The sequence below is a fragment of the Nothobranchius furzeri genome, chromosome 5, assembly GCF_043380555.1.
Source record: "Nothobranchius furzeri strain GRZ-AD chromosome 5, NfurGRZ-RIMD1, whole genome shotgun sequence".
NCBI classification, from domain to species: Eukaryota; Metazoa; Chordata; class Actinopteri; order Cyprinodontiformes; family Nothobranchiidae; genus Nothobranchius; species Nothobranchius furzeri.
The window spans coordinates 69,828,926-69,852,738 of record NC_091745.1 but is presented as its reverse complement, the minus strand read 5'-3'; the positions used below and the strand labels follow the sequence as shown (position 1 = coordinate 69,852,738).

General features: G+C 40.6%; 1 protein-coding gene across 1 annotated transcript in view; it reads right to left on the bottom strand.

The window, feature by feature from the left end:
- Positions 1-23,813, bottom strand: part of myom3 (myomesin 3) — a 129,455-nt gene that overhangs the window by 97,554 nt on the left and 8,088 nt on the right. Inside the window, 4 exon segments of the mRNA XM_054740996.2 lie at positions 649-806; positions 967-1,120; positions 10,635-10,739; positions 19,029-19,157. Coding sequence (XP_054596971.2) covers positions 649-806; positions 967-1,120; positions 10,635-10,739; positions 19,029-19,135 — 524 coding nt within the window. The 5' untranslated portion in view covers positions 19,136-19,157.

Below are 23,813 nucleotides of genomic sequence, written 5' to 3'. Positions count from 1 at the left end.
ATGAGCATGTGTTTCTCACACAAATGTACTTAAATGCAGTTGGACGAAGGTTTGTTTCTGCTTTGCCCAAACCAGATATTAAATATTTAAGATTATATCTGCTGATACGGAGTTGCTTGCCGGTTTTTGTATTACTTTATTGTTTTGCAGACTACAGACAACATAAAAATGAGAGTCATTCAAATCAATGCATGGTGTCTTATTATCATCTGCAACAGCAACCGTTGCTTATGAATGCTCTTCACTGATCTCCAGTCGATATTTGTTAATTACTGCAGGAGTTACACACCAGAAAGTTATTCTAGCCCTAACCCAGTACATATGCTTTAGTCGACTAAAACAAAACTAAAGTTAAAACAAATAGTGACTAAAATTTGAAAGAATTGTATTCAACAGGCCAAAACTAAATTAAAGTTTCTTGTCAAAATGAACACTGCTGAAGAAGGCAGTTCATCAACAGTTGGGCCCAGTTTATATAAAACCATCACTAGTAGGTAACCCGTAAAGACCAGTGTTACCATTGGGATCAAAACCAATGCTTTGATTAGCACCATTATCCAATCCAAGATCTCCTTACTGTATTAATTTAGTCAAAGCTTTTTGAGGAGCCTTAGGAAAAGATGGCAGGAAGGTCAGTTGTTCGTGTACCATGTAACCACTGGGGGTGGATGACCTCGCACTTTGCAGGAGAGTTTCACCGTCATTCCCTCCCAGACAGTGTGAGCCCTCAGAGGGATGGCAAAGTCTGGAGCCTTCTGACTCAGTTTCTCCAAGTACTGGATGTGGGCAGACTTCTTCCTTTCTGCCTAAAGCAGAGATCAACAAAGAGCCACAAGTAGAAATGGATAATAAAGAAAGAATGATGAGTATTTCTCATAAGTGGCAGAGGCGAGAATTATTTAAATAATTACTGTCATGTTCAAACTATGACGTACATGAAAAAGGAGAAAATGTTGAGAAACGTACCTCTTCACGAAGCGCCTTTCTGTCGATGTGGGTGCGTAGCACACGTTGGTTCCTGATCACATCCAGCTCGAACTTCTCAGCCTCGTTTCCAAACCGTGTCCACTTCTCTCTGCGGTAGTCCGCATCAGCATCCAACGCTTCCTGCATGATTTCCCTGACAAAAATGAAACAATTCATTTTGCTTTCTATGCAGATTGTCCATCAACTAAAATTAGTGGATAAAAACGAACATAGCAGACATCATATAGACTTTAATATCAAGTGATACATGCATTGCAATGCAAATGTTAGAGCCAGTTTTTTGCAACAAATCATAAAGTTCCTTATTATACAAAAGAAATGTAATACGGTCCTAATCCAATTGCAGATAAGTATAACTTTGATTATCGTTGTTGACATTTTAATTGATAAAAAGCAAATTTATCCATTTCTCTCTCTTGGTTTGAGCTCCATTCTCACTCGTGTTCAAAATACCCGAGTTATTCTCTTACAAGAATAAAATCAAACCTCCTTTCAATCCAGATTCACATGAATGTGAAGTGATGTGGTTATCCAAAAGTCACTTGCAATAATGCTCAGCCCAGGAATGTTTTCTACGAGGACAGTTCAGAGAAATGTGGTGCAGTCAGCACTGTTGCCATGGAGATTTCAACTTGTTTAGGCATTTCTTTCAGTCAGAAGAAATGTATTCTGCTCTTGATTATGGTGTGGAGAGCAATGTGATATTGGATCTATTTATTTACATGCTTATCTCCAATAGTCAAAACATTTTATTGCATTTTACAATAAATCATGAATGGATAATCTTTTTTCTAATTTTCAACTAAAACTAATTAACTAAACATTTTAAAGCTAAAATACCGAAGTCCTGATGAGAAGCATCCTTTGCTCTACATGTGTCTGTGTTCAACTCTCATTTACTGACCTTGTCCTACACTCATGGATCAGTGCCGTTTACTTAAAAATGTCATAATAATAACTTATATTATGATACCTTTTAGAAACAAGATTCAAAGTGTGCTTTTCATTAGTTCATTTTTGTGTCTGGATTGCTAAGCTCCATAGTGAATCTGCCTCCGTGCGTGCGAGTTCATTGAGAAGAACGTGAATTAAAAAGAGGTGATTCTTGAAAAGATCCCTGCAGCCAATGCTCTTTTTTTCTGGAATTGTCGAGTTTTGGCTTTTTGAAAATGTTTGCAACTTGGTCCCGTCTTGCTGTGGATGGAATAGCAGTCAGGTAAGCAGACAGCTGCAGATTAAGGAGTGGTAGTAGACTTTAAGTCTCCTGTGAAGGACTATCGGAGATTGGAGTAGTAGCCAGGGCAAGGTGACCCAGGCTGTGGATCTGACCTGTGAGTCTTAAAATCAGGCCATTTCGTGACGCTACAGTCCTCAGGTTTCTGATGCATGCCTACTTAAGTTTCCTAATGTTGTGTTGTTGCTGGAATTTAGAGCAAAAGTAGTCATACTGGCTTCTTCTAACACCCATCCAAGTTTCCACAAACCAGGAATGTAAGACCCCTTTGGGGTGGTGGCGTAGGAAATAAAGTTGTGACTGAAAGCAAACAAAAACAAAGAGGATTTGAATTCAGAGTGCTATTAATGTGCAAAAACAAGGAAACATTTTTGCAACTAAATTGCAAGAAGAAAATATGCTTGCATATTGCAATTTACTTGCAATTTGAACATAGAGCAAAGTGTCAGTCAGCCATCAAAACGAATAGCTCAGTAAGTTACGGGCTTAAAGTCAACAACATAATTGTGTATGCTTGAATAAATGAATTGACTTGTGTAAAGGTGTGGTTTACTCATTTATTCAATACATTTGCAGTTTTCTCTAGTATGAAGCAACTCCATATAAGTCCTTCTTTTAAAAAGCCATGATGTTCTTGTTCTGAGATGCAGACGTTTGCTGGTGCAGAGGTGGGCTGGAAACAGCAGGATTACTCATTGATGTGCACACACCTCGCTTCTGATTGGCTTACAGAATGCATTCAGCCATTTTGCAAAGTCCCTATCACCAAGACACTCTCTGCTGTCTACTCGCTGCAAACATTTTTCTTAAAAGCCGTCCTGTAGGCAGGCGTGAGCCAGGACGGGTGAGGCCATGAACCCCATGAATACTGGGACAGCAGTAGCTCAGGAAGTAGAGCGGGTTGTCCAGTAATCAGAAGGTTGCAGGTGCCATCCTGGCTGTTGTTTCCTTGGACAAGACACTTGTCTGCTGGTGGTGGTCGGAGGGACCTGTGGCGCCTGTACACAGCAGGCCATGCATCTGTCAGTGCACCCCAGAGCAGCTGTGGCTACATCACAGCTCATCATCTTATATATATTTTTTTTCCCTCCACCTGAACAAACCCTTATCCTCTTATCTCTATTAAGGCAGTGCGACTCAGGGTTGCAAATGACCACAGTCACCAATTCTTGTCATGTGTCTTGCCCATGTACGTCTGATCTCTGAATTGTGTGTACTGAAACTCTAATTTCCCTCTGGGATCAATAAAGTATCTTTGATTTGATTGATCCTCATGAGTGTGTGCATGGGTGGATGACTGGTTGTGTTGTAAAGCACCTTGGGGGGTTGTATCATTCTAAGAAGGCACTATACAAATACCAGGTCATGAGTGCTTCCCTGTCATATTTCCTTTCAGCGGCTAATGCAGAAGAAGATAGGGGTCGTAGACTATTTTCATGTTCAGCGCACAGAAGTATGATTTTAAAAACAGAAGCAGAAAATGCAAAGATGTCATGTGACACATTTGTGGTTGTAAACACTGTTCACATTATATGGAATCAAGCACCTCCTGTGTGCGTTCATGCATATGCATGGACTAGAACATGCTCGAAGACACACGGTCATGGGCTCTAAATGCTCAATTTAAATAGTATTCTCTCATCCCAAGGCATACACGTCTGTACGTACGGGATAATCTTCCGATTGACAGTCCCTGGGGCTTAATTATTCCAGAACATGCTTCACAAACACGTAAACACACAGCGCCACAAGAAAGAGACACAATCTTCAGTATTCTTTGCCTCAGCTTCCGGGGCATAAATGGACCCCCAAACGGTTGTAATTATTTAGTAAAATGCATCAACTAGGTGAATAAATATGCAAATAAATCCACTTGTGTAGATGCTTACCCAGGTGCATGAAACACGGTTTTAGACTCATGGTGCTACTGGCTAATTTAGTATGTGTCAGTGTTTTTAATCTCTTTTGGCTCAGAAATGTTCAGCCTTGAAGGGATGAGCTACTGCAATCCTTATTAAGTCGGTGAGTGTGAGCGGGGCTCGTAGCTTAATTATTGCTCCAAATGGAAATTTTTTAAAAATGGCCGCAACTGAATTTAAATCTTTTCCCAAAGCATGTTGGCAAGATGGTGGCAGAGTTGTTAGATATGTGTGGTTGGAGCTATGCCAGAGCAAGAGGAAACGTTCCATTCGTTTCAAGACAAAACAAACAGATCTACAAGTAAGAACAATGGTGCACCAGTTTTCACGTTTCAGACCTTCTGCTTTCATCCTCCATGAATTAATCATCCTGTATGTACTTATCCAGGCTTCAAATGGAATGAATCAAGAGGCTGAAATGTTTAGTGGGTGGATACATCTGAAGGTGAGAAAAGAGAGAAAAGGGTTGTTGGGTGAAAGGATTGAGGGTCATGGCGGTGGCCTGGGAGTGAAGACACTAACGAAATGATTAAAGATGCTGCGCTTGCAGGGCCACGTCTCTGCTGCTGTCTTTTGGAGGGGTTGGTTTATCATTAGGGTACCGCTGATACGTCTGATAATTAATCTGACCCCATTTATAGACAATGTTGAAAGTTAATGGCAGTTTCACATTAAAGAGACCATAAAGGTGTGTTTTATCCACTGTTTAATGTTTATTTGATTGGGACAGCACTTGTTATTGAACATGTTGGATTATTGCCAAAGGCTAGCTTCCACCTGTCGTCTATGGTGGGCTCTGTGCTTATATGGCTTTTTTTATTTTGCTTTCAAAATTCCCATAATTCACCTTTACAATTGAAGTATTAAAAACTACAAGTGCTGTAATTGCTTAAAGAAAAACAAAACAACAAGTAAATAATTGGAAAAATGTTAATTTCAAGTGTGTCCAAAATGGGGGCTGGGGTCTTTTTTCTGGTCCCCCGATAATCTGCCTACTCAAGGCCTGTTTTTGAGCATAAAAGAAAAGGACGCAAATTAATTTTAGCATGTTTTAAATAAATGATGCAATAATTTTAAAGCTTTTTTCGTGCCTGCAAGGACTTTTGAAGGGATATGCATCTTTTCATATTTCAAAATAATATTCTTGAGCCAGTATGCGCTAAAATGACCCTTTACAGGGTTATTAAAATGTCACTCAAACCCTACTGCCCTTTGTGGCCAGAATATCGCTCTTGCAACTTCAGAGTCGCTGGTCCGGCCCCTGCTGGTGGAGTCCTGCATGTTTTAGATCATGAACACAGCTGATTTATTTGATTTAGTGATGAATCACTCCTGTAAAAACTAATGAAGACTGAGGAGACATTTCGCAGTTAGATTAAGATGTTAATTAGACAAACACACAGCAAGGAGATGAGTTTCACTGTTGGCTTCATTAAATGGAACACTAGGGGGTAAAGTAAGCCAAAACTGCCTCGTCTCCCTTTAAGTTGACAATTTTGGCCTCATCTTGAAAGGTTTGAATGTGTCCGTTATCGATGACTGCAAACCAATTCAAGTTATTTAATTTTTCAACTAATTTAAATAAAAATAAGTAAGCTTAATGAAGATTACTTGCAAGTTTTTCTATTGCATATTTATTCCCATCTGCTGAAATCCTTTTATCACTCTGGCTCTGCGATCTACTCTGCTGTGGTCTGTTGGGGTGCAGGCAGCTCCGACCGAGACAGGAAGAGACTGAACAAGCCAGTTAACAAAGCTAGCTCGGTTCTGGGCTGCCCTCTGGATTCAGTTGAGGAAATTTTTGAATGGAGTTTGGTGGTGAAGATGACCCTCATCTTAAAAATCCCTCCCACCCATTGCGTTCCACTGTAGAGACCATGGGCAGCTTCCTCAGAGGCAGACCGAGACGTTTTAGATGTAAAACAGAACACTACCGTACGTCCTTCATCCCCTCTGCAGTAATTCAATTCAATTCGATTCGATTCAAGTTTATTTGAATTGTTTAAGAAAACAACAACTAATAGTACAAATACAGCTAACAAAGCATTCAGGTAACATTACTTAGATGCATAGACAAATACCCTGAAGGCATGAAATGACATCTGAAATAAACTTTTTCTGTCATGATACCCCCCCCCCCCCCCCCCCCAGAACCTCATGCGCCACCCTTTATCCAGGTCCACCACTGTCATTTCTAGTGTTATTTTTCACACAGACCTTCTAGTTAAGCCACAAAATATGTCAAATCTTTTTTATTTCTATTTTTTAAACACCTAGGTTGTATTGTTGAACAGGAAAGAAGCAGCTGCTGCTAAGCCTCCTGGTGTGAAAGTGCTATTAAATCTTCGTGTGACCCAGACAGGACAAGGTGCCTTTGTGGCAAAAGAGGGATTTTGGCAAAGCAAATCAAGTCACTAGAGACATTAATCCCCCAGCTTCTGTTCTCGTGCGACCTAAACCTCTATTCTAAGACTTATTTTTAGATATGACATCCACTTTCTGACAGCTGAGCGGTAATCCTGTCCTGGCAACATGATCGTAAGACACTTGTGGGGTGGAGCCATAAAGGAAGGCTCCTGCAGTACGTGCCAGCCATAACGTTGTTTTGGGTGCATTAAAGGATGGTAAATTATTTCTGGTAAAGTTTAATTAAAATTTTAATTATCTTTATAGTAATTTCTGTTAAAATATGAACTCTGATGCAATCACTAATGATCATGTTGCTTCTGTGATTACATTTTAAATATTAAAGTCAGAATTCTTAAATTTCCACCAGCCTGCTGGTTTAGTTCTTCCCTGTTTGAAAATGTTATAGAATCTCCAGCCAAGAGCAGAGGTAACTGGGAACAAAGAAAATTATGAATAGCTGTGATGTTATCACTTGTTTATTAAAATGAGTTCAGTCTGACGAAGCCTGGATTTTTAACTTCAGATGAGAATTTTCTTTTTCACCTTTTTAAGTTAAGGCATCGGTTCTTCCGTCTCTTGATTGAAAGCGCCACACACACACACACACACACACACACACACACACACACACACACACACACACACACACGTTTGTACAGCAGCTCAGATGAGAACTCTGGCTAAAGTAAGGATGTCGAGGTTTTCTTTTTTTCTTTCCTTTGTTCATCTTTTGTGGCCACCTTTGTGAGGATTTAGGAGTTCATTTAGTTTAATGTTTGCTGGCAAATGTCACTACATCCTACACACTAGAGCTTTTATGAAATGAGTCATCAAAGAAGCATTTTAGCTGCAGTCACTCACTTCCTTGAGGAGTCTGTAAAGTTTAACCAAACTCTTTGTGATTGTATAGGTTTTCTTGCTTAATTTGAATTGAGCACCACTCATCATTAGCCGTTAGCATTGAACATTTCAGCACCTGCGTCGTCTCGCTCCTGTGTTGCAGCTTCTGTCGCTTCTACCGCCTAAGCCGCATCTATCACGTCAATCGTCTCCCTCTCCCCCGCGGCCGTGCGTGCTCCACCACAGTTACAAATGACTTCCAGCTTTCAATCCAGAAATCTCATTCTAATGCAGGGCAAGCAACCCAAGGTGAAGGAGCAGAACAATGTTTGAAGAGAGGAAATCTTTCCTGTCAAAGTGCAAACGCGGATCATTATATCTTGAATGTCCCTAAACAGATAATTTCAAGCTGGCAAATGACTATGGATGGGATGTAAGAAAATATCAATATGGCAAAATATTGTGATAGTTTTTCCTGCAATTTTATATTGATATTCAAAAGCTGTGTATCTAATTTTTGGAAGTATTTACATGCAAATATTTTCTTTTCTTTTGTGCAATTCAAATGCAGACCGCTAGTGGGCAGCAGTGTGCAGTGGGTTTTGTTTCCACCATTAAAATGTAAATCCCTCTATTATTGTTCAGATACTTCCTGTTAAGCATAACAAGTATCAGTTTGGACTGTTTATTGAATATTTCTACAATAAATTCAGTCCAAATTAATTGCTAATAACGTCTGACTGAATGTATCGCAATATATCTTGATACATATCGTATCGGAAAAATTTCACCAACACACATCCCTAATGGATAGTCGACCATAAATGGGCTGCATGGTGGCGCAGTTGTTAGCACTGTTGCCTCGCAGCACAAAGGTTGCAGGTTCGAACCTCGGCTGCGGCCTTTCTGTGTGGAGTTGCGTGTTCTCCCCATGCATGCGTGGGTTTCCTCCAAGTACTCCGGTTTCCCCCACAGATCACAACATGCCCTATAGGTTATAAATTGTAAGTCGCTTTGGATAAAAGCATCTGCCAAATAAATATACATAAACATAAATGTGTGTGTGTGTGTGTGTGTGTGTGTGTGTGTGTGTGTGTCATGTTCCTGAGCCAAGGTGAGTGACACCATCTCCAATCTCACCACTATCAGGCTTATTTTCCACTGGTGAGGAGCAGAGGGGTTTGCTGCTGCAGAAGATTCCCAATCAGGAACTCGGGTATAAAAGGAGGATGGAGACACTTCACTACGCCGGATGATTGCACCAGTATAGGTAGCCCCAGCCACTCGCTCTCGTTCTTGTAACTCGTTTTGACCTTCTTTTTCTGGATTTCTTGGATTTTGAACTTGGACTGATTTTGGACTGCTCTTTGGATTATCCTAACTTTTGGTGTTGTTTCCCCTCTCCCAGGATCTCATTGCCTACCTCAACTTCACTGTTTATACCCTGGACTATTCACACCACGTCTCATCCTCCTCCGTTGTTCCTGTTTGTATCCTCTCCGCTGCCTCACCAATTCCGTATCACCCCTGGACTCATCAGAGCTCACCTCGGCTCTACCCCCCCCCCCCCCCCCCCGTCATTCTCCCCAAACTCTGAATGAACTCGAGTGATCGATCTACCCCACATGACTTCCCTGTGCTCTATTTGTTCTCCTTTATAATAAAGACTTTATTTTAATTCAACCGGTTCTACGAGTCAGATTTCTGCATGTCTTGGGTTAAACACATACCTCGAGTCATGACAGTGTGTGTGTGTGTGTGCGTGTGTGTGTGTGTGTGTGTGTACAATTTTAAGCTTATAGGAATATTTAGAATAGTTGTTGGTGAGAAACATTAATTTAAACAAAATACGTTTGTTTACAGAATTTGATAGTGAACAAGTAAAAATATTACACACAGTGGCTTTAACTGTCTAATATATATTAAAAAAATGTCCCCATGGTAAATGACCTGTATTTGATGTAGCACCTTCTAGAGTCTTGGAACTCCCCAAGGTGATTTACAACACAATCAGTCATTCACCCATTCACACACTGGTGCTGATGAGCTAAATTGTAGCCACAGCTGCCCCAGGGGCACACTGACGGAGGCGAGTCTGCTGTGCACAGGTGCCACTGGTCCCTCCGACCACCAGAAGTAGGCAAGGTGGGTTAAGTGTCTTGCCAAAGGACACAACGACAGTGACAGACTGAGCGGGGCTCGAACCTAGAACTTTCCGATTATGGGACGAGCACTTAACTCTTGTGCCACCGTCGCCCACTTGAATAAGAAATAATTTTGATGTAATGCCTCTCAAGATAAAAATCACGAGGTGTTTCACAAGAACACTAAAAATAATAAACACAATAAATAATGAATAAAAAATATCATGATTCAAATGGAAGAAAAATGGAACCAAATATTAAATAAGTGAATAAAAATTAAAAAGAAAAAAGTAGAAATGATAGGAACTTATAATTGCCTATTTTTTTCCCCTCTGTCTAAACGAAACTAAAAAAACAAATACAAAACTTTTGCTGTATGACTCAGTGGGAAAATGATGTCCTGTTGGTGCCGTGGCATTCTTACGATGGTAGATGAAGAGCTCCAGATGCCCTCACACACAGATAAAGGAGGTGCAGAAAAATCCCTGATTTCCATTGTTTATTAGGACTTTAAATACTCTTGTTCTCAGCTGATTTACTGATCCCTGCGTCAGTGGAGCATGACCCACTCATGTCAAATTAAATGTGTGTGTGTGTGTGTGTGTGTGTGTGTGTGTAGCGTGTGTGTGTGTGTGTGTAGGAAGTTTCATAGTAGTCACTTTTGATGGAGAGGCAGAGCATTATGACATGCACAGATCTAGGAAGGAAGTCCTCAGGAGAAAAGTGGCAAGCTTGCTTATACAGTCCAATTTAGTTTGAGGAGACTCATGCAGATTTAGCAATTTCACGTGTACAAAGGATTCCTCCAAGATGAGAAACTGAAATAATTTTCCCAGAGTAAAGAGCTGCAGCTGGAGGTTGGAATCTTGTTTATGGAGATATTATGCTGCTATGCAGGCATTTTGTGTATTTTGTTGTTTCTATCATGTTTGTCTCTTTTTTCATGCAAGGCTGAAGAAATTCAACAATCGGTGGTTATGCCACTATAAAAAAAGAAAAAGAACTACATCAAAACCCGTTGAACATATTGAATTACATATTTTTCTCTGATTTAATGATGTCAGAATGGCTCAGGAAATTATCTGTAAAAAAGAGTCTCACCATGTCCTGTGGGGGGGCAGGTTGTTCATGCCAAGGGTCTCTTTGACAGACATGACATCAGCAGGAATAATGGGAAGTAAACCAGAGTAGGAGGCTTCCTCGTCGCTACAATGTCCCGAGCATGTTAGGAAAGAGAGAAGGCAAAATCTTATCATTAATCTTGCACATCAATAAAATGACAAGTAAAATATAAAATAGAAATGAGCTTTGCTGTGTTTCGTTTAAAATTTTGAGTGCGTATTGGCTTGCCTGTTATGGAACATTATGTCATCCATTCACAAGATCATTATTCTCCTCTGCCACTAGAAAGCAGCACCTACTCTATTATTCCCAGGCTGAGCAGAAGGACCAGGGCATACATCAAAATGAGCTCTGCCTAATGTGGACAAATGTAACGAACACGAGGATTCATGAAGCTGGTAGCTTTGGGGATTCGGCATCCAAACATCCAGCTAGTCCCCATAAAGGACGGGGCTATAAAGAATCATTTCTGTCTCTTCTTCCTGTTGTGAAAAACTAGCAAGATAAACAAAGACACAAGCAAAACAAAACAGGCGCTATTGACCTGAAAATCCATGAGAGACAAAGCCATCTTTGAAAAACGATATTGCCATTGTTCGTCACACTGATTCTCTTTGTCTGGCTGCCGCTGTGTGCTGAGCCCCAAAGTGTTTCACCGAGTTCCTCGGGGGTTTTGTCTCTGGTGGGCGGGAACTTTTGCAGGCTTGGATGGAATGCTCTTCATGGATTAGGAAATTTAGGCTCTGCAGATGTTCATGCAAAGTACATTTTAAATGTATGTGCAAAATATTTTAGCTGCCCATCAATAAGCCTGTTTCAACTACAAGAGCATTCGAGTAATTTTACTGGACCTTTGCAGCAGGCGAATGTCCCCATTTCACCAGGTCGCCTAAAAGCACTATTGTCGGAGCAATTTCAGGGACCGACTTGGTACCTGAACTGGAGAATGAACTCAGAAATAGTCAGGAAGTGTCGATGGGCGGGACTTGTGGTTAACTCATGTTGACTGGTTGGAAATTATATTGGCGGACGTCCCTAAGCAACCAGCGTTTGTAATGTTGGAAAATTTGCTGGTGAAGCAGAATGGAAGGAAAAGAAAATAAGCAGCTTTCATCCTGCTTTAAAATCACTGTTTCTTAACTTAAATTTGTATGGAGACAAAACGACCGGCTGGGCCTTTCCACCGGATGAGTCCCAGAAACGTAGGGACACTTTACTTATGTAAGCCACAGAACTTTTTGCAAACATGCCGCCATCTTTCTCCTTGCATGTAATTGCCTGAATTGCCAAAATCACGCAAGGCGTTGCAATTCTCCCGTGATTTCCTGACCTCACCGGATCTGCTGCGTGGAACTGTCGCGATGCAGTGGACTTGGTGGCGGAGCTGCACTGGGAGGCGGAAACGGCAGATCAGGTAAAAAATGACTTTAATGAATAATGGCAGGTAGGATGACACAAACGGGAGCAACGTATCGTAGTGAAGACACTACACTGATCTAACAAAGGACAAGTGTAAAACGGGTATAAATACACAAGGATAATCAGGTACGCATGGGTAGGTTAACAAGAGGCAGGTCAGCCCAATAAGCAAGTAATGAGGGGAGAATAAAACCAAGGCCCAATCCCAATACTCGCACTTCCACACTTGCGCCCTTCAATTGTGCGATCCCGACCAGGGATGCGAGTGCGTAGGGTGTCCCTATTATCAAGTGCAGAAGCTGATCACACCCATGTGCACTCTTGAGCCACACTTCATTTAAGTCCACATCGATGCGGACTTGGGTGAAGGGTATTACCCACAATCCATTGCTGTGGAGGAAAAGGCTCAAGTGCCGTTTCTGAAAATATGTATTTTCTAATGAAAGTAGTTCATTTTAGGTTTAGTTGATGCTCTGAAACTTTTAGGCAAAGCAGCAATTAATGTAAATTTGGTTGTTTGTCTGAAAGTTGTTAATACAGGTTTTTTTTTAAAGTATTCCGGCATGCGTTGCGGTCGATGACGCAACGCTCCCTGTCTCAATTCGGCAGTTATTTGCACACTTGTGTACCACACACACTCGACATCGTACAGCACACTTTCCCCAAGTGCACTATGCTGAAGACCGAAGGGCGCAGTGAGAGTATTGAGATTGGGCCCCAGGACTCAGGTGGAGCATATCTTGACAGGAATGCTTTTTCTGCCATTTCTCGCTTGAACCCTGAGCAATCATGTTCCCCCTCCCCACTCCTAGAAATGTCCTGGAACTCCCACAGTGGAAACTCGATTGGTTTTGCATCCATTCAGCACCAGGGAAGTGTCCAGGGAGTGGCCAGGGGTAGCAATGCCACTCTTGGAATCTGATTGGCTATTTCAGGTTCCACCCCACTGAGTTCAGTTTAAATTGATTTTACATTCTCCACAAGAGGCTTGGAGTGGCAGTATGCGAGCCCAAGCCAACAGAACATTTCTGTATTTAGATAAAAATGGTAGTGGCACAATGGGGAACTAGGGAAATTCACTAAAATGCAGAGAAAGGATGATTCATATAATAAACACATGAAATAAAATAGTTCCCATGCATTAACAAGTGCCCCACATGGGCCTCCCCAATTTAAAAAGCCTTTTACTTTACTTTTTAAATCTTTTTTTGTGTGTGTGTATCTTGATAATAATTTGAAAGGCATAAAATGGTAAATTTTCTACCAAATAATTTTAAACAAGCAGTTAGCAGAATATTTTAAGGGAATGACCTTCAGAGGCTGTTGGTGTGCCACTGTTTTTGTCTTCCCTCTGAATATTCAGAAGCTCTTCCTTCCATGTCTAAATAAGGTTGTTTGTGCAAAAATAAATCTATATTTATGACTTTTCCAACTGTTATTGTTTTGTGTGTTTTGAACATAAAAACAACCCACCTTTGAGCGTCTGTGACTGTGTTCTGGTTCCTCATAACATTTCAAATGAATTGTGAAGCTTGAGTCCAATTTTTCTGTTTAATTTAAATTTGCCAAGCTGAAAAATGTATTTATTTTTTTAAAGATACATTTTAAACATGTGGCATAAAAATAGTCCTTACAAAAATCTCAGGTCTAGGAACTGAGTTGAATTAAATAAGACTGGCAGTGTCCATAAACAGCTTTAGAACTAATGCCCTTTATGCCGTATGACGGCAGGAGCTTGTTTTTGAACTGTAACCTTTTTTAAAGGATCAATTCAGTGGGTGCATCTTATCTGCAACGTCTAAATTAGTTACTCCAGTAGCGCAGCAGGCGGTTTGACCTATTTCTACTCGTGTGTGAAATGTCAAAACCATAATCAGCTGTTTCAGTTCTGTCACTGTTCCTCTTTTTCTCAGCAGTAAACAAACAAGGTGTTGATTGTCTTCAGGGAGTTTGTGCAATAAGGAGGAACTTGGGAGCTTCTGTAGATGGTAACATATGGGTTAAAGGCCAAAATGTCTGTTTTATTTTTTTATTTTCCTCAGGGCAACGCTGATTGTTTTTGTCATCCTAACCTTCACGTCTGGAAGTGGAAATGTGTCAACTCTTAAAGTGATTGTTCTGATCTTTTGAAGTGGGTTTCTGCAGAAAAGTCTTCTGTTGATGGTGGCCTTTTTAACAGCCTCTGTTTACAGAAGCAGGGATTGGTTCCTACCCAGCTGATGAGCTGAAAGTTGGTCAAACTGAAACCTGCTGCAAACTGGTTTACTATCATGAAAATAAGCAAAGATAAATGAATAAAATCAACCCTAAGCTGATAGCTTCATACAAACACGTTTCCATAAACTTTTTAAAATGAAACACAGTTCACCATTATCATTGTTTTCATGTTTTTTACGTAGATCATCTGTGTTGGTAATGTTTAACCAGCCAATTGTGTAATGGATGAATTTTCATCAATTTTTTGAAATTGTCAGTTTTTGGAGATCATCCTGCACACACACAAATGGCCTTATAGTGCTAATGGACAAGCAACGTTTTTGTTAGGGATGAGCGAGTACACCACTATCTGTATCTGTATCGGTTCAACCATCTAAATGATCTGTATCTGTACTCGGAGTGGGCGTGGTCTAACCCGGAAGTGGGTGTAGTTTAACCGGAAGTGGGTGTGGTTTACATCAATATATTATTTTAAGTCTGATCAGAAGTTGCTATATGTACTGTTTATTTGAAAACTATTTACAGAGCAGCCTCAGAGTAAATGTTAAATGTTTTTGATCACAATAGTAAAGGAACTATTACAGAACAAGTTTTTCAATAAAATCAGAACATTAATATTTAAGTGCATGAATTAAGAGAGAGAGAGAAGAAAAGATCTTTTCTGTAGCGCATCTCAAGATAAAAATCACGAGGCGCTTCACAAAAACAAACCATGTAAAATAGAAAAAAGAATTTAGAAAATGATTAAAATATATTTTAAATGAGCAAAAAATAGACAATTGTGATTAAAAAATGTAAAGAAAGAGAGAGAGTGAATGGGAAAGAGGGAGTGAATCCTGAGGAAGAGGAGAGAGAGAGAGAGGAAAAAAAACCCGACCGGAGCGGAGGCAGTGACTGACGCAGCACGAGCCATTTTCTGCTCTGTCTTGTCAAATGCACCACGTACGTTACAAAAAAAGTAACTTTAAATAACTTTAAAGTAACTTTAAAATGAAGCAAACTGAAGAAAACATAGGGTATACTGAAGAAACGTGAGCAGTGAAGCAAGCACAGAGAGATCTGTTACTGTCTGTGTGTGTGTACGTGGATGGACCGGACGCGGACAGAGCTCCCGGTGCAGAGTTTTGTGTGGAGGGAGGGGCGGGCGCTCTATTTGACTGGCCAATCACAGAGCATGAAGACAGTCAGTTACCCAATGAGGATTTTCCTTCAGCACAATTACAGATATTTACAAGTTTTACTCATTTCATGCTCACACTCATCAAAAAGGCTTTATCCATTTCTGGCTCATCCCTAGTTTTTGTTATGTTCCTGCTCAGACATGCCTGATTCTAACTGCTGAATTATCTCCTCAACCATCATCAGGTCCTGCAGGAGCTGCCAATCTCTGATTTTAATTGAATTAGCAGTAGTATGGAAACATCTAAAACCGGCTGAAATCCAGCACTGACCATGATGGTAGCACACTGCTGCTAACACTACAATTTGTACCAGTCTGTCTTGGTGGTGGAAGCTGAGTCGAAAGGTAAAGCACTGATCTACATTCCAGCCCTTTGGTCATGAGCTTTCGGTAGAGACCAAAAAAATTAGATTGTGGATAAAAGCGGCCAAAATAAGTTTTCTCCAGAGGTTGTCTGGGCTCTCCCTTAGAGATTGGATGAGAAGCTCGGTCATCTGGGAGGGGTTCGGTGTAGATCCGCTGCTCCTGCACATCAAGAACAGCAAGTTGTAGTGGCTTGGGCATCTGGCTAACAAAAAAGATTAAAGTCCCATTGTTGTCACAAACACTGGTGTGGTGTGGTTAAATTGTCCTCTGCATTTGACCCATCCCTGTGGGGAGCAGTGAGCTGCAGACACGTCTGCGCTCGGGAACTATATGGTGGTTTAACCCCGAATCCAGCCCCTTAAAGCTGAGTGTCGAGCAGGGAGGAATTGGGTCCCATTTTTATTAAGTTTTTGGTATGACCTGACCGGGATGTGAACTCTGATCTCCCAGTCCCAGGGGGACACTCTACCACTGGGCTACTGAGCTGACGAGGATGTTAGGATGTATCCTAGACACCTCCCTGATGAGGTTTTCCGGGCACGTCCAACTAGGAGGAGACCTAGTGTAAATGGAGACCCTGGACACACTGGAAGGACTCTGGTTAGGGATTTCCAAGCCTTAGTGGCTGGGAAGAAGGAAGTCTGGGTCTTTCTGCTTCTGCTGCTGCCCTCAAGACCCGACCCCGGATAAACAGAGGAAGATGGATGGACGGATGGTTATACCCAGCTTTAATTAGAGCAGACAAGTGTTAAAAGGTAAAAATTTCATATTTTCCCAGGATAATAGTGTAATTATGTTGTTTATGAACACAAACTAAACATGTTAAAAATACAATGGCCATTTAAGTAATTAACAAAAATAATCATTAATTAGAGGTAAGCTTTTGCTATCTCTTTCATTAGTTACCATGGGAACAAGCAGCACATTCAGTCAAGCAGATATACACTTACATTTGTGTTAACACAAAAGAGTGTGTGCGTGCATGCGCGTGTTTGATGAACACCTCCAAAAAACTGCACTGACCTTTTCCCGTGCCACCCCTTTTTCAGAACTCACACTTGTTGAAGATTGAAAGACATTTTTGTTACTGGAGCAGCAAACTTTTCAGCTTCCTGCTTGTTGAGCGTTACTCTTTTCACAAGAACAACAACAAGGTAACAGGATGTTTTACTGCTTTTTGGAACATTTTGGTCTGTTTTTAAAGTCTATTCTGCATTAAGTGGAAGTAAACACAATACAGGACAGCCATCTTGTACTGAAGTGCAAAAAAAAAAAACAATAACAGCTTTATGTTCCAGCACTGTATGTTTACTCAGGTGTGTGTGTGCGTTTGTGCGTCTGACACAACTACCGTTGCACGAGCGTCTAGCCCCAGGCACTGCTTTCAACAAGCCCTCGTAGAAATTGCGATGCAAATTGACGTGACTTCTCGTTTTCTCTTGTTTGCAAGCAGCCAGGTTTCCCCATTTCACAGTGCTGAGAGAACCACTTCTGCTTTTCCTCCTTTCTTTGTTTAGGGTTTCCTCGGAGTGCCAACTCGGAGGCCTCCACTGTTGAATAATGCATTGCCCGTGCCTGGGCAGTTTTGCATAAGCACAGCCAAAGTTATGTACACACAGGACGAGACACATAAACGTTTAACGCGTGGCTTGTTCTGTGTCTTCCTCAAAATATTAACAGGAAGATAAAACAGGAGGAAACACAAAAAAGAGGAAAATCTGAGTTATGGTGATTGATATTCATGTTTGCCTGGCAAACTGAAACCCATTGCATTAGTCATTGCAGGTGTTGACTGTTTTTTATCTAAACAGGTCAAGAGGGCATATTGAAATTTTAACATGAAGATAAAGCTGTGAGAACTCCAAATAACTACCACATAATTGCCATTTTTCTCCTGCTCTTCTATTATTCTTTTACCCAGAAAGAGGCATGCCACCCAAGTTCAAGCAGCACTGAGCTTGATGGACTAATTGCTTATTTCCATCATCCCCGAGGACAAAGATGGGTCCAGATCCCTTTATTCTCTTTTTGGAGATTGTTGACCCACAGGTTAGCCTAATTTAATAGCTGACAGCTGAGGGGGCTGAGTAAAGTAAGGCAAATTTAACTTGAGGATCCTGTGGCGAGAGAAGCACTGATTTATGTTGGATCTCAGTAGAGTCATGGGTTCAGAGTGTTTGCTGTCTTCAGCCACTGCTAAGTGGATGGGCCTACTTTAAGGTGTTGGTGTGTGTAGGAGTGATGAGTGTTATCCTAAAGCATTTCAGACTAAGAGATTGGCTGGGTGTGTTCAGAAGGGGTGAACACGGCTGGCCGAGATAATAAAATTTATTAAAATCAAACAAATAAAATAAGTCAGGTTTTGGTCAATTATGAGGTGGAAACACTTTGTGGAATGTTTTTTCTGAGTAGATGCTCCACTGGAATCTATGGTTGTCTTTCAGACTATTTCAATATGCAATTGGACCAATCAGAGCAACAAACGGCGTCACGTACTCGCAGCTACAAATGCCAGTCAGTTGGGCAGTCCGCCATTCACCGTTGAAGCAAAAGCAAAATATGCATCCTTTTTCTAAATAAATGACTTACCTCTGTCTGCTCTTGTCTTAAAGAAAAGCCAAAGTCTAAATTGTCTAAAGTTGATGCCAATTCCATTTCTAACGAGCGTTCTGAGCTGACGCCATCTTTGTAGTTTTTGTCCGTTACAGCTCTGGTGCTAAGCCTGCCCAGCGTCTCTTTGCAAACATAAAACGCTGTGATTGGATAGATGTAAAGCTGTTCGAGCTAATGGTAAACCTGCTGAGGCAACAATGGAACATGGCCAGACTGACCTGCACAGCAAGATCTCTGCTATTGCTATGGTTTGTCTAGATTTTTAGGCTAGTACTATGCAGCATCTTTGCTACTTTTGTGTCATGAATAAACTTTTGAATGAAGCATGATGTAAATCAACTGCACAGTTAATGGCATTATTGGAGAATTTAAGAAACTGAGCCCAGTGCATCTTACAATAACGTTTTTACTGTTGGACTATTTGAAAGTTTATATACATATACTGTATTTTAATATTTTTTATATTGTGTGAATGCACAAAGTCATCAGATTGAATCTTTAAAATTAAAAAATTCTCATGTGGAACTAAACCAATGTTGATGACCCCCACCCTTCTGTTTGTCAGTAAATTGTTGCACCTGGAAGTGAAGGTCCACCTCTTTTTCTGAGATGACAGCTGCATGCTGTGAGACATCTGGGACGACTGCTGCTCCTGCTCTCGCAGCATCACCATTTTGGTTTCCATGGTTACTGACACCAATCTGCACCTGTTGGGGGAGGGGACAACCAGTAGTCATTCGGGACGCAGAGTTAGAGGTGTAGAAATATCAGGCTTAATAAAGCAAATCATGGAAATCTCATACATTTTAGATCAAATTCAACTGAGCAGAAAACTAGAAAAGTTAAATATGGGTTGTTGAACATTAGATCCATTTTTTCTAAGACTTTGTTAGGTAATGACTTGATTTGTGATAATCAGATCTCTTTGCTCTCTCTCACAGAATCCTGGCTGCAGCAAGAGGACTATGTTAGCTTAAACGAGTCAACTCCTTCAAATTATTTAAATCATCATATTGCTCGAAGTACAGGGCGGGGAGGAGGAGTAGCAACCATTTTTCATTCGGACTTATTAATCAGTCCCTTACCAATTAATAGCTACAGTTCGTTCGAACATCTTATTCTTAGTTTTCCTAATCCAGATTGCAAAACTGTAAAACCACTCTTGTTTGTAGTTTTATATCGTCCACCAGGCCCTTACTCTGAGTTTTTGGATCAGATCTCTGATTTTTTATCAGATTTGGTGCTAAATACTGATAAGGTCATTGTAGTGGGGGATTTTAATATTCATGTGGACATTGAAAATGATAGCCTCAATGTAGCCTTTAGTAATATCTTAGACTCAATTGGTTTTACTCAAAGAATACATAGCTCCACCCACTCCTGCCATCATACATTAGACCTTGTGCTGACTTATGGCATAGAGTGTGAGGAAATAACGATCTTTCCACATAATCCAGTCATCTCGGACCACTTTCTGATAACCTTTGAGTTTTTTATAACTGAGTTCTCGAGACATGAAAGTAAATTTCACTATAGTCGGTCTCTATCTGACAACGCAGTTGCATCTTTTAAATCAACTGTTCCATCTTTACTGTCCTCAGCATCTCAGAGGAACGTAGCAGAGGGCAATATTTTCAGTTCTAGCCCCTCACAAATTGATGCCTTAGTTCATCATGTTAATTCCTCTTTAAGTGTGGCATTAGATGATGTTGCCCCTTTAAAAAAGAAGGTAATTAGGGACAGGAAGTTGGCTCCCTGGTTTAGCTCTCATTTACGAGCCTTAAAACAAAACTCTAGGAAATTGGAGAGAACATGGCGCTCTACGCACCATGAGGAGGCCTACCTATCCTGGAAAAATAGTCTTCTGCTTTATAAAAATAAGCTTCGACAAAATAGAACTGCTTATTTTTCAGCACTAATTGAGGAGAATAAGCATAATCCTAAATTTCTTTTCAGTACAGTTGCTAAACTTACACAGAATCATAGCTCTGAGCCATCTATTCCCTTAGCCATCAGCAGCAATGACTTCATGGGATTTTTTTACAAGTAAAATTAATTCTATTAGAAACAAATTCTTTAGCATCCTACCTAATGCGATTTCTTCTTCCTCAGTAAGTGAGGCAGCATCAGAGGTGACTGTAGAACTTCATCTGTTCTTGAACCGTTTTGATCCAGTTGAGCTTTCAGAGTTATCAAAATATTAGCTTAATCTAAACCTTCAACTTGCATTTTGGATCCAATCCCAACCAAATTATTTAAAGAAGCATTTCCTTTGGTTACTGCCCCCATTCTAGATATAATCAATATATCCTTAGTAAATGGATACTTACCACAGGATTATAAGGTTGCTGTAATCAAACCTTCACTTAAGAAGCCTTCTCTGGATCCAGATGACCCAATGAATTACAGACCAATATCTAACCTTCCATTTTTATCCAAAGTCCTGGAGAAAATAGTGGCCATCCAAGTATGTGCGCATTTAAACACTAATGCTCTGTTTGAGGAATTTCAGTCTGGTTCTAGAGAGTATCACAGCACTGAAACTGCATTCGTGAGAGTTACAAATGATATTCTCATGGCCTCAGATAAGAATCTTGTGTCTGTTCTAGTCTTGTTAGATCTCAGTGCTGCCTTTGACACAGTTGATCACAATGTTCTTTTAGAAAGACTTGAACATGTTGTAGGGATCAAAGGGACAGCGCTAGGCTGGTTTAAATCCTACCTGTCTGACAGATTTCATTTTGTAAACGTACATGACAAATCGTCTTCATACTCCAGGGTTACTTGTGGAGTACCACAGGGTTCAGTGCTTGGACCAATTCTTTTTACTATATATATGCTCCCAATTGGTAAAATCATTAGACAGCAAGGGATAAACTTCCACTGTTATGCTGATGATACTCAGTTATATTTATCCATTAACCCTGATGAACCTAATCGGTTGGGTAGATTACAGGCTTGTCTTGAGGACATAAAAAATTGGATGACTCTAAACTTTTTGCTTTTAAATCAAGACAAGACGGAAGTTCTCATCTTTGGACCAGAAATCCAGAAGAGGAAATTGCTTAGTCAATCACCTGACCTGAATGGCATTACATTAATCTCCGAGAAGAAAGTAAGGAACCTTGGTGTTATCTTTGACCAGGACATGCCATTCAAATCCCAGGTTAAACAGGTTTGCAGGATTTCCTTTTTCCACCTTCGGAATATTGCTAAGATTAGAAGCATCCTTGTAGTTAAAAGTCTTCAGCTTGTCCAAAATGCTGCAGCTAGAGTTCTGATGCGAATTAAAAAAAGAGATCATATCTCTCCTGTCTTAGCTCCCCTACATTGGCTACCTGGTAAATTCAGAATAGATTTTAAGATCCTTCTTCTCACATATCAAGCTCTTAATAATCAAGCTCCATCATACATCAGTGATCTGATAGTTCCATACGTTCCTAACCGAGTACTTCGCTCTCAGACTGCAGGTTTACTGGTGGTTCCCAGAATATCTAAAATTAGGATGGGAGGCAGATCTTTTAGTTATCAGGCTCCTCTCCTATCAGGCTCCTCTCCTGTGGAACCAGCTCCCAGCTTTAGTCCATGAGGCAAACACCTTGTCTACTTTCAAGACTAGGCTTAAAACATTTTTATTTGATAGGGCCTATGGTTAAAATCTGATGTTAGCCTAAATCTGGACAAGTGGGGGAGTAGAGGGAGGTGGAGTGTACAGTCGGTAAAGACGGCTCTCCCTTGCCCTGCCTCCAACATGCCTCCATTTAAATAGGATAGATTATCCAGAGTTGTCTCTGTAGTTATGCTGCTATAGGCTAGACTGCTGGAGGATACACTGACCACTTTTCACACTCGACTACTTTCTTCTACAATCTGCTCTTTAACTGTATTATTTTCTGCAATTTGAGCTGTTAACTTTATTTTCTCTCTAAGTGTTGTTCTCCCCAGAAGAAGCTACAATGATGTTCTGCTGAGCTGTGGTGGCCTCATGGAGGGGACTATCGTCTGGCACACTGCTGCTAACCACTTAAACATTCTCCCTCTCCTGATAATAACTTTTTGCTTTCCTTGACGTTGGATGTCCTACTACTAGTTTATCCGTTTAATTATAGATCCACTAGGATAAATACAATAAAGTTTATCTCTCACCAAATAGAATATTTACTAAGAAATCACAATATAACTATAAACACATTACTTTGTCTGTGTGCGTGTGTGTGTGTGCGTGTGTGCGTGTGTGTGTGTGTGTGTGTGTGTGTGTGCGTGCGTGCGTGTGTGCGTGCGTGCGTGCGTGCGTGTGTGTGTGTGCGTGTGTGTGTGCCTGCTCTGTCTTCTCGATCCCCAGTGAGTCGTGGTGGATGGCTGCTTATACTGAGCCAGGATTCTCTGGAGGTTTCTTCCTGTTAAAAGGGAGTTTTCCTCTCCACTGTCGCTTTATGCTTGCTTAGTATGAGGATTGCTGTAAAGTCACTGACACTAATCAGTGACTTGATGCAATTTGCTGGGTTCCTTATATAGGAAACATTATTTCTGATTGGCTTAATGAACTGACCTGAATTGGAATGTTTATTATGTGAAGTGCCTTGAGACGACTCTTGTCGTGATTTGGCGCTATGTAAATAAAATTGAATTGAATTGAATTGAATAGAAATGTCACGTTTCTCTTCAAATTTTGAAATATGGTCAAAATTTTAAGATGATATCTGAAGCCCTTTAATTTGACAAAAAGAAGGATGGGTTATTAGCTGCCAACTTACAACAAATATTTTTGAAGGAATGGTTCTACGAGAGAATTTCTACGCACTGAAATGAAGGCAAGGCCAGGCAGTTTTATTTGTATAGCACATTTCAGTCACAAAGGCAATTCAAAGTGCTTTACAGAAGCAAGAACAGCAAACACAGTAAATCAAACAAAGATATTAATTTCAGATTTAACAAACAGATGAAAGGCATAGCAGCTACAGTGCAGAAAGCACAGGGGATAAGAAACATTTATTCAAAGGCTAATGAATACATGAAGGTTTTAAATTTTAATTCACAGCTTACTAGATTTGGGGCACATTTGAGGTCATGAGGAAGCTGATTCCATCTGTGTGCATCATATTGACTAAAATCAGCTTCACCCTGTTAGGTTCAGACCTCATGTACTACCTGCTGATTGTTTCCAAAAGACCTGGGAGCCCTGCTGGGTGTATATACTGTAAGTGGATCCAACATGTACTTTGGCCCCCCACCATTGAGAGATTTATAGACTAGTAGAAGCACTTTTAAGTCGATTCTGTAGTTTACTGGTAACCAGTGTAGAGATTTAAGAACAGAGTGATGTGCTCGGTTCTTTTGGTTCTTGTTAAGACTCTAGCAGCAGC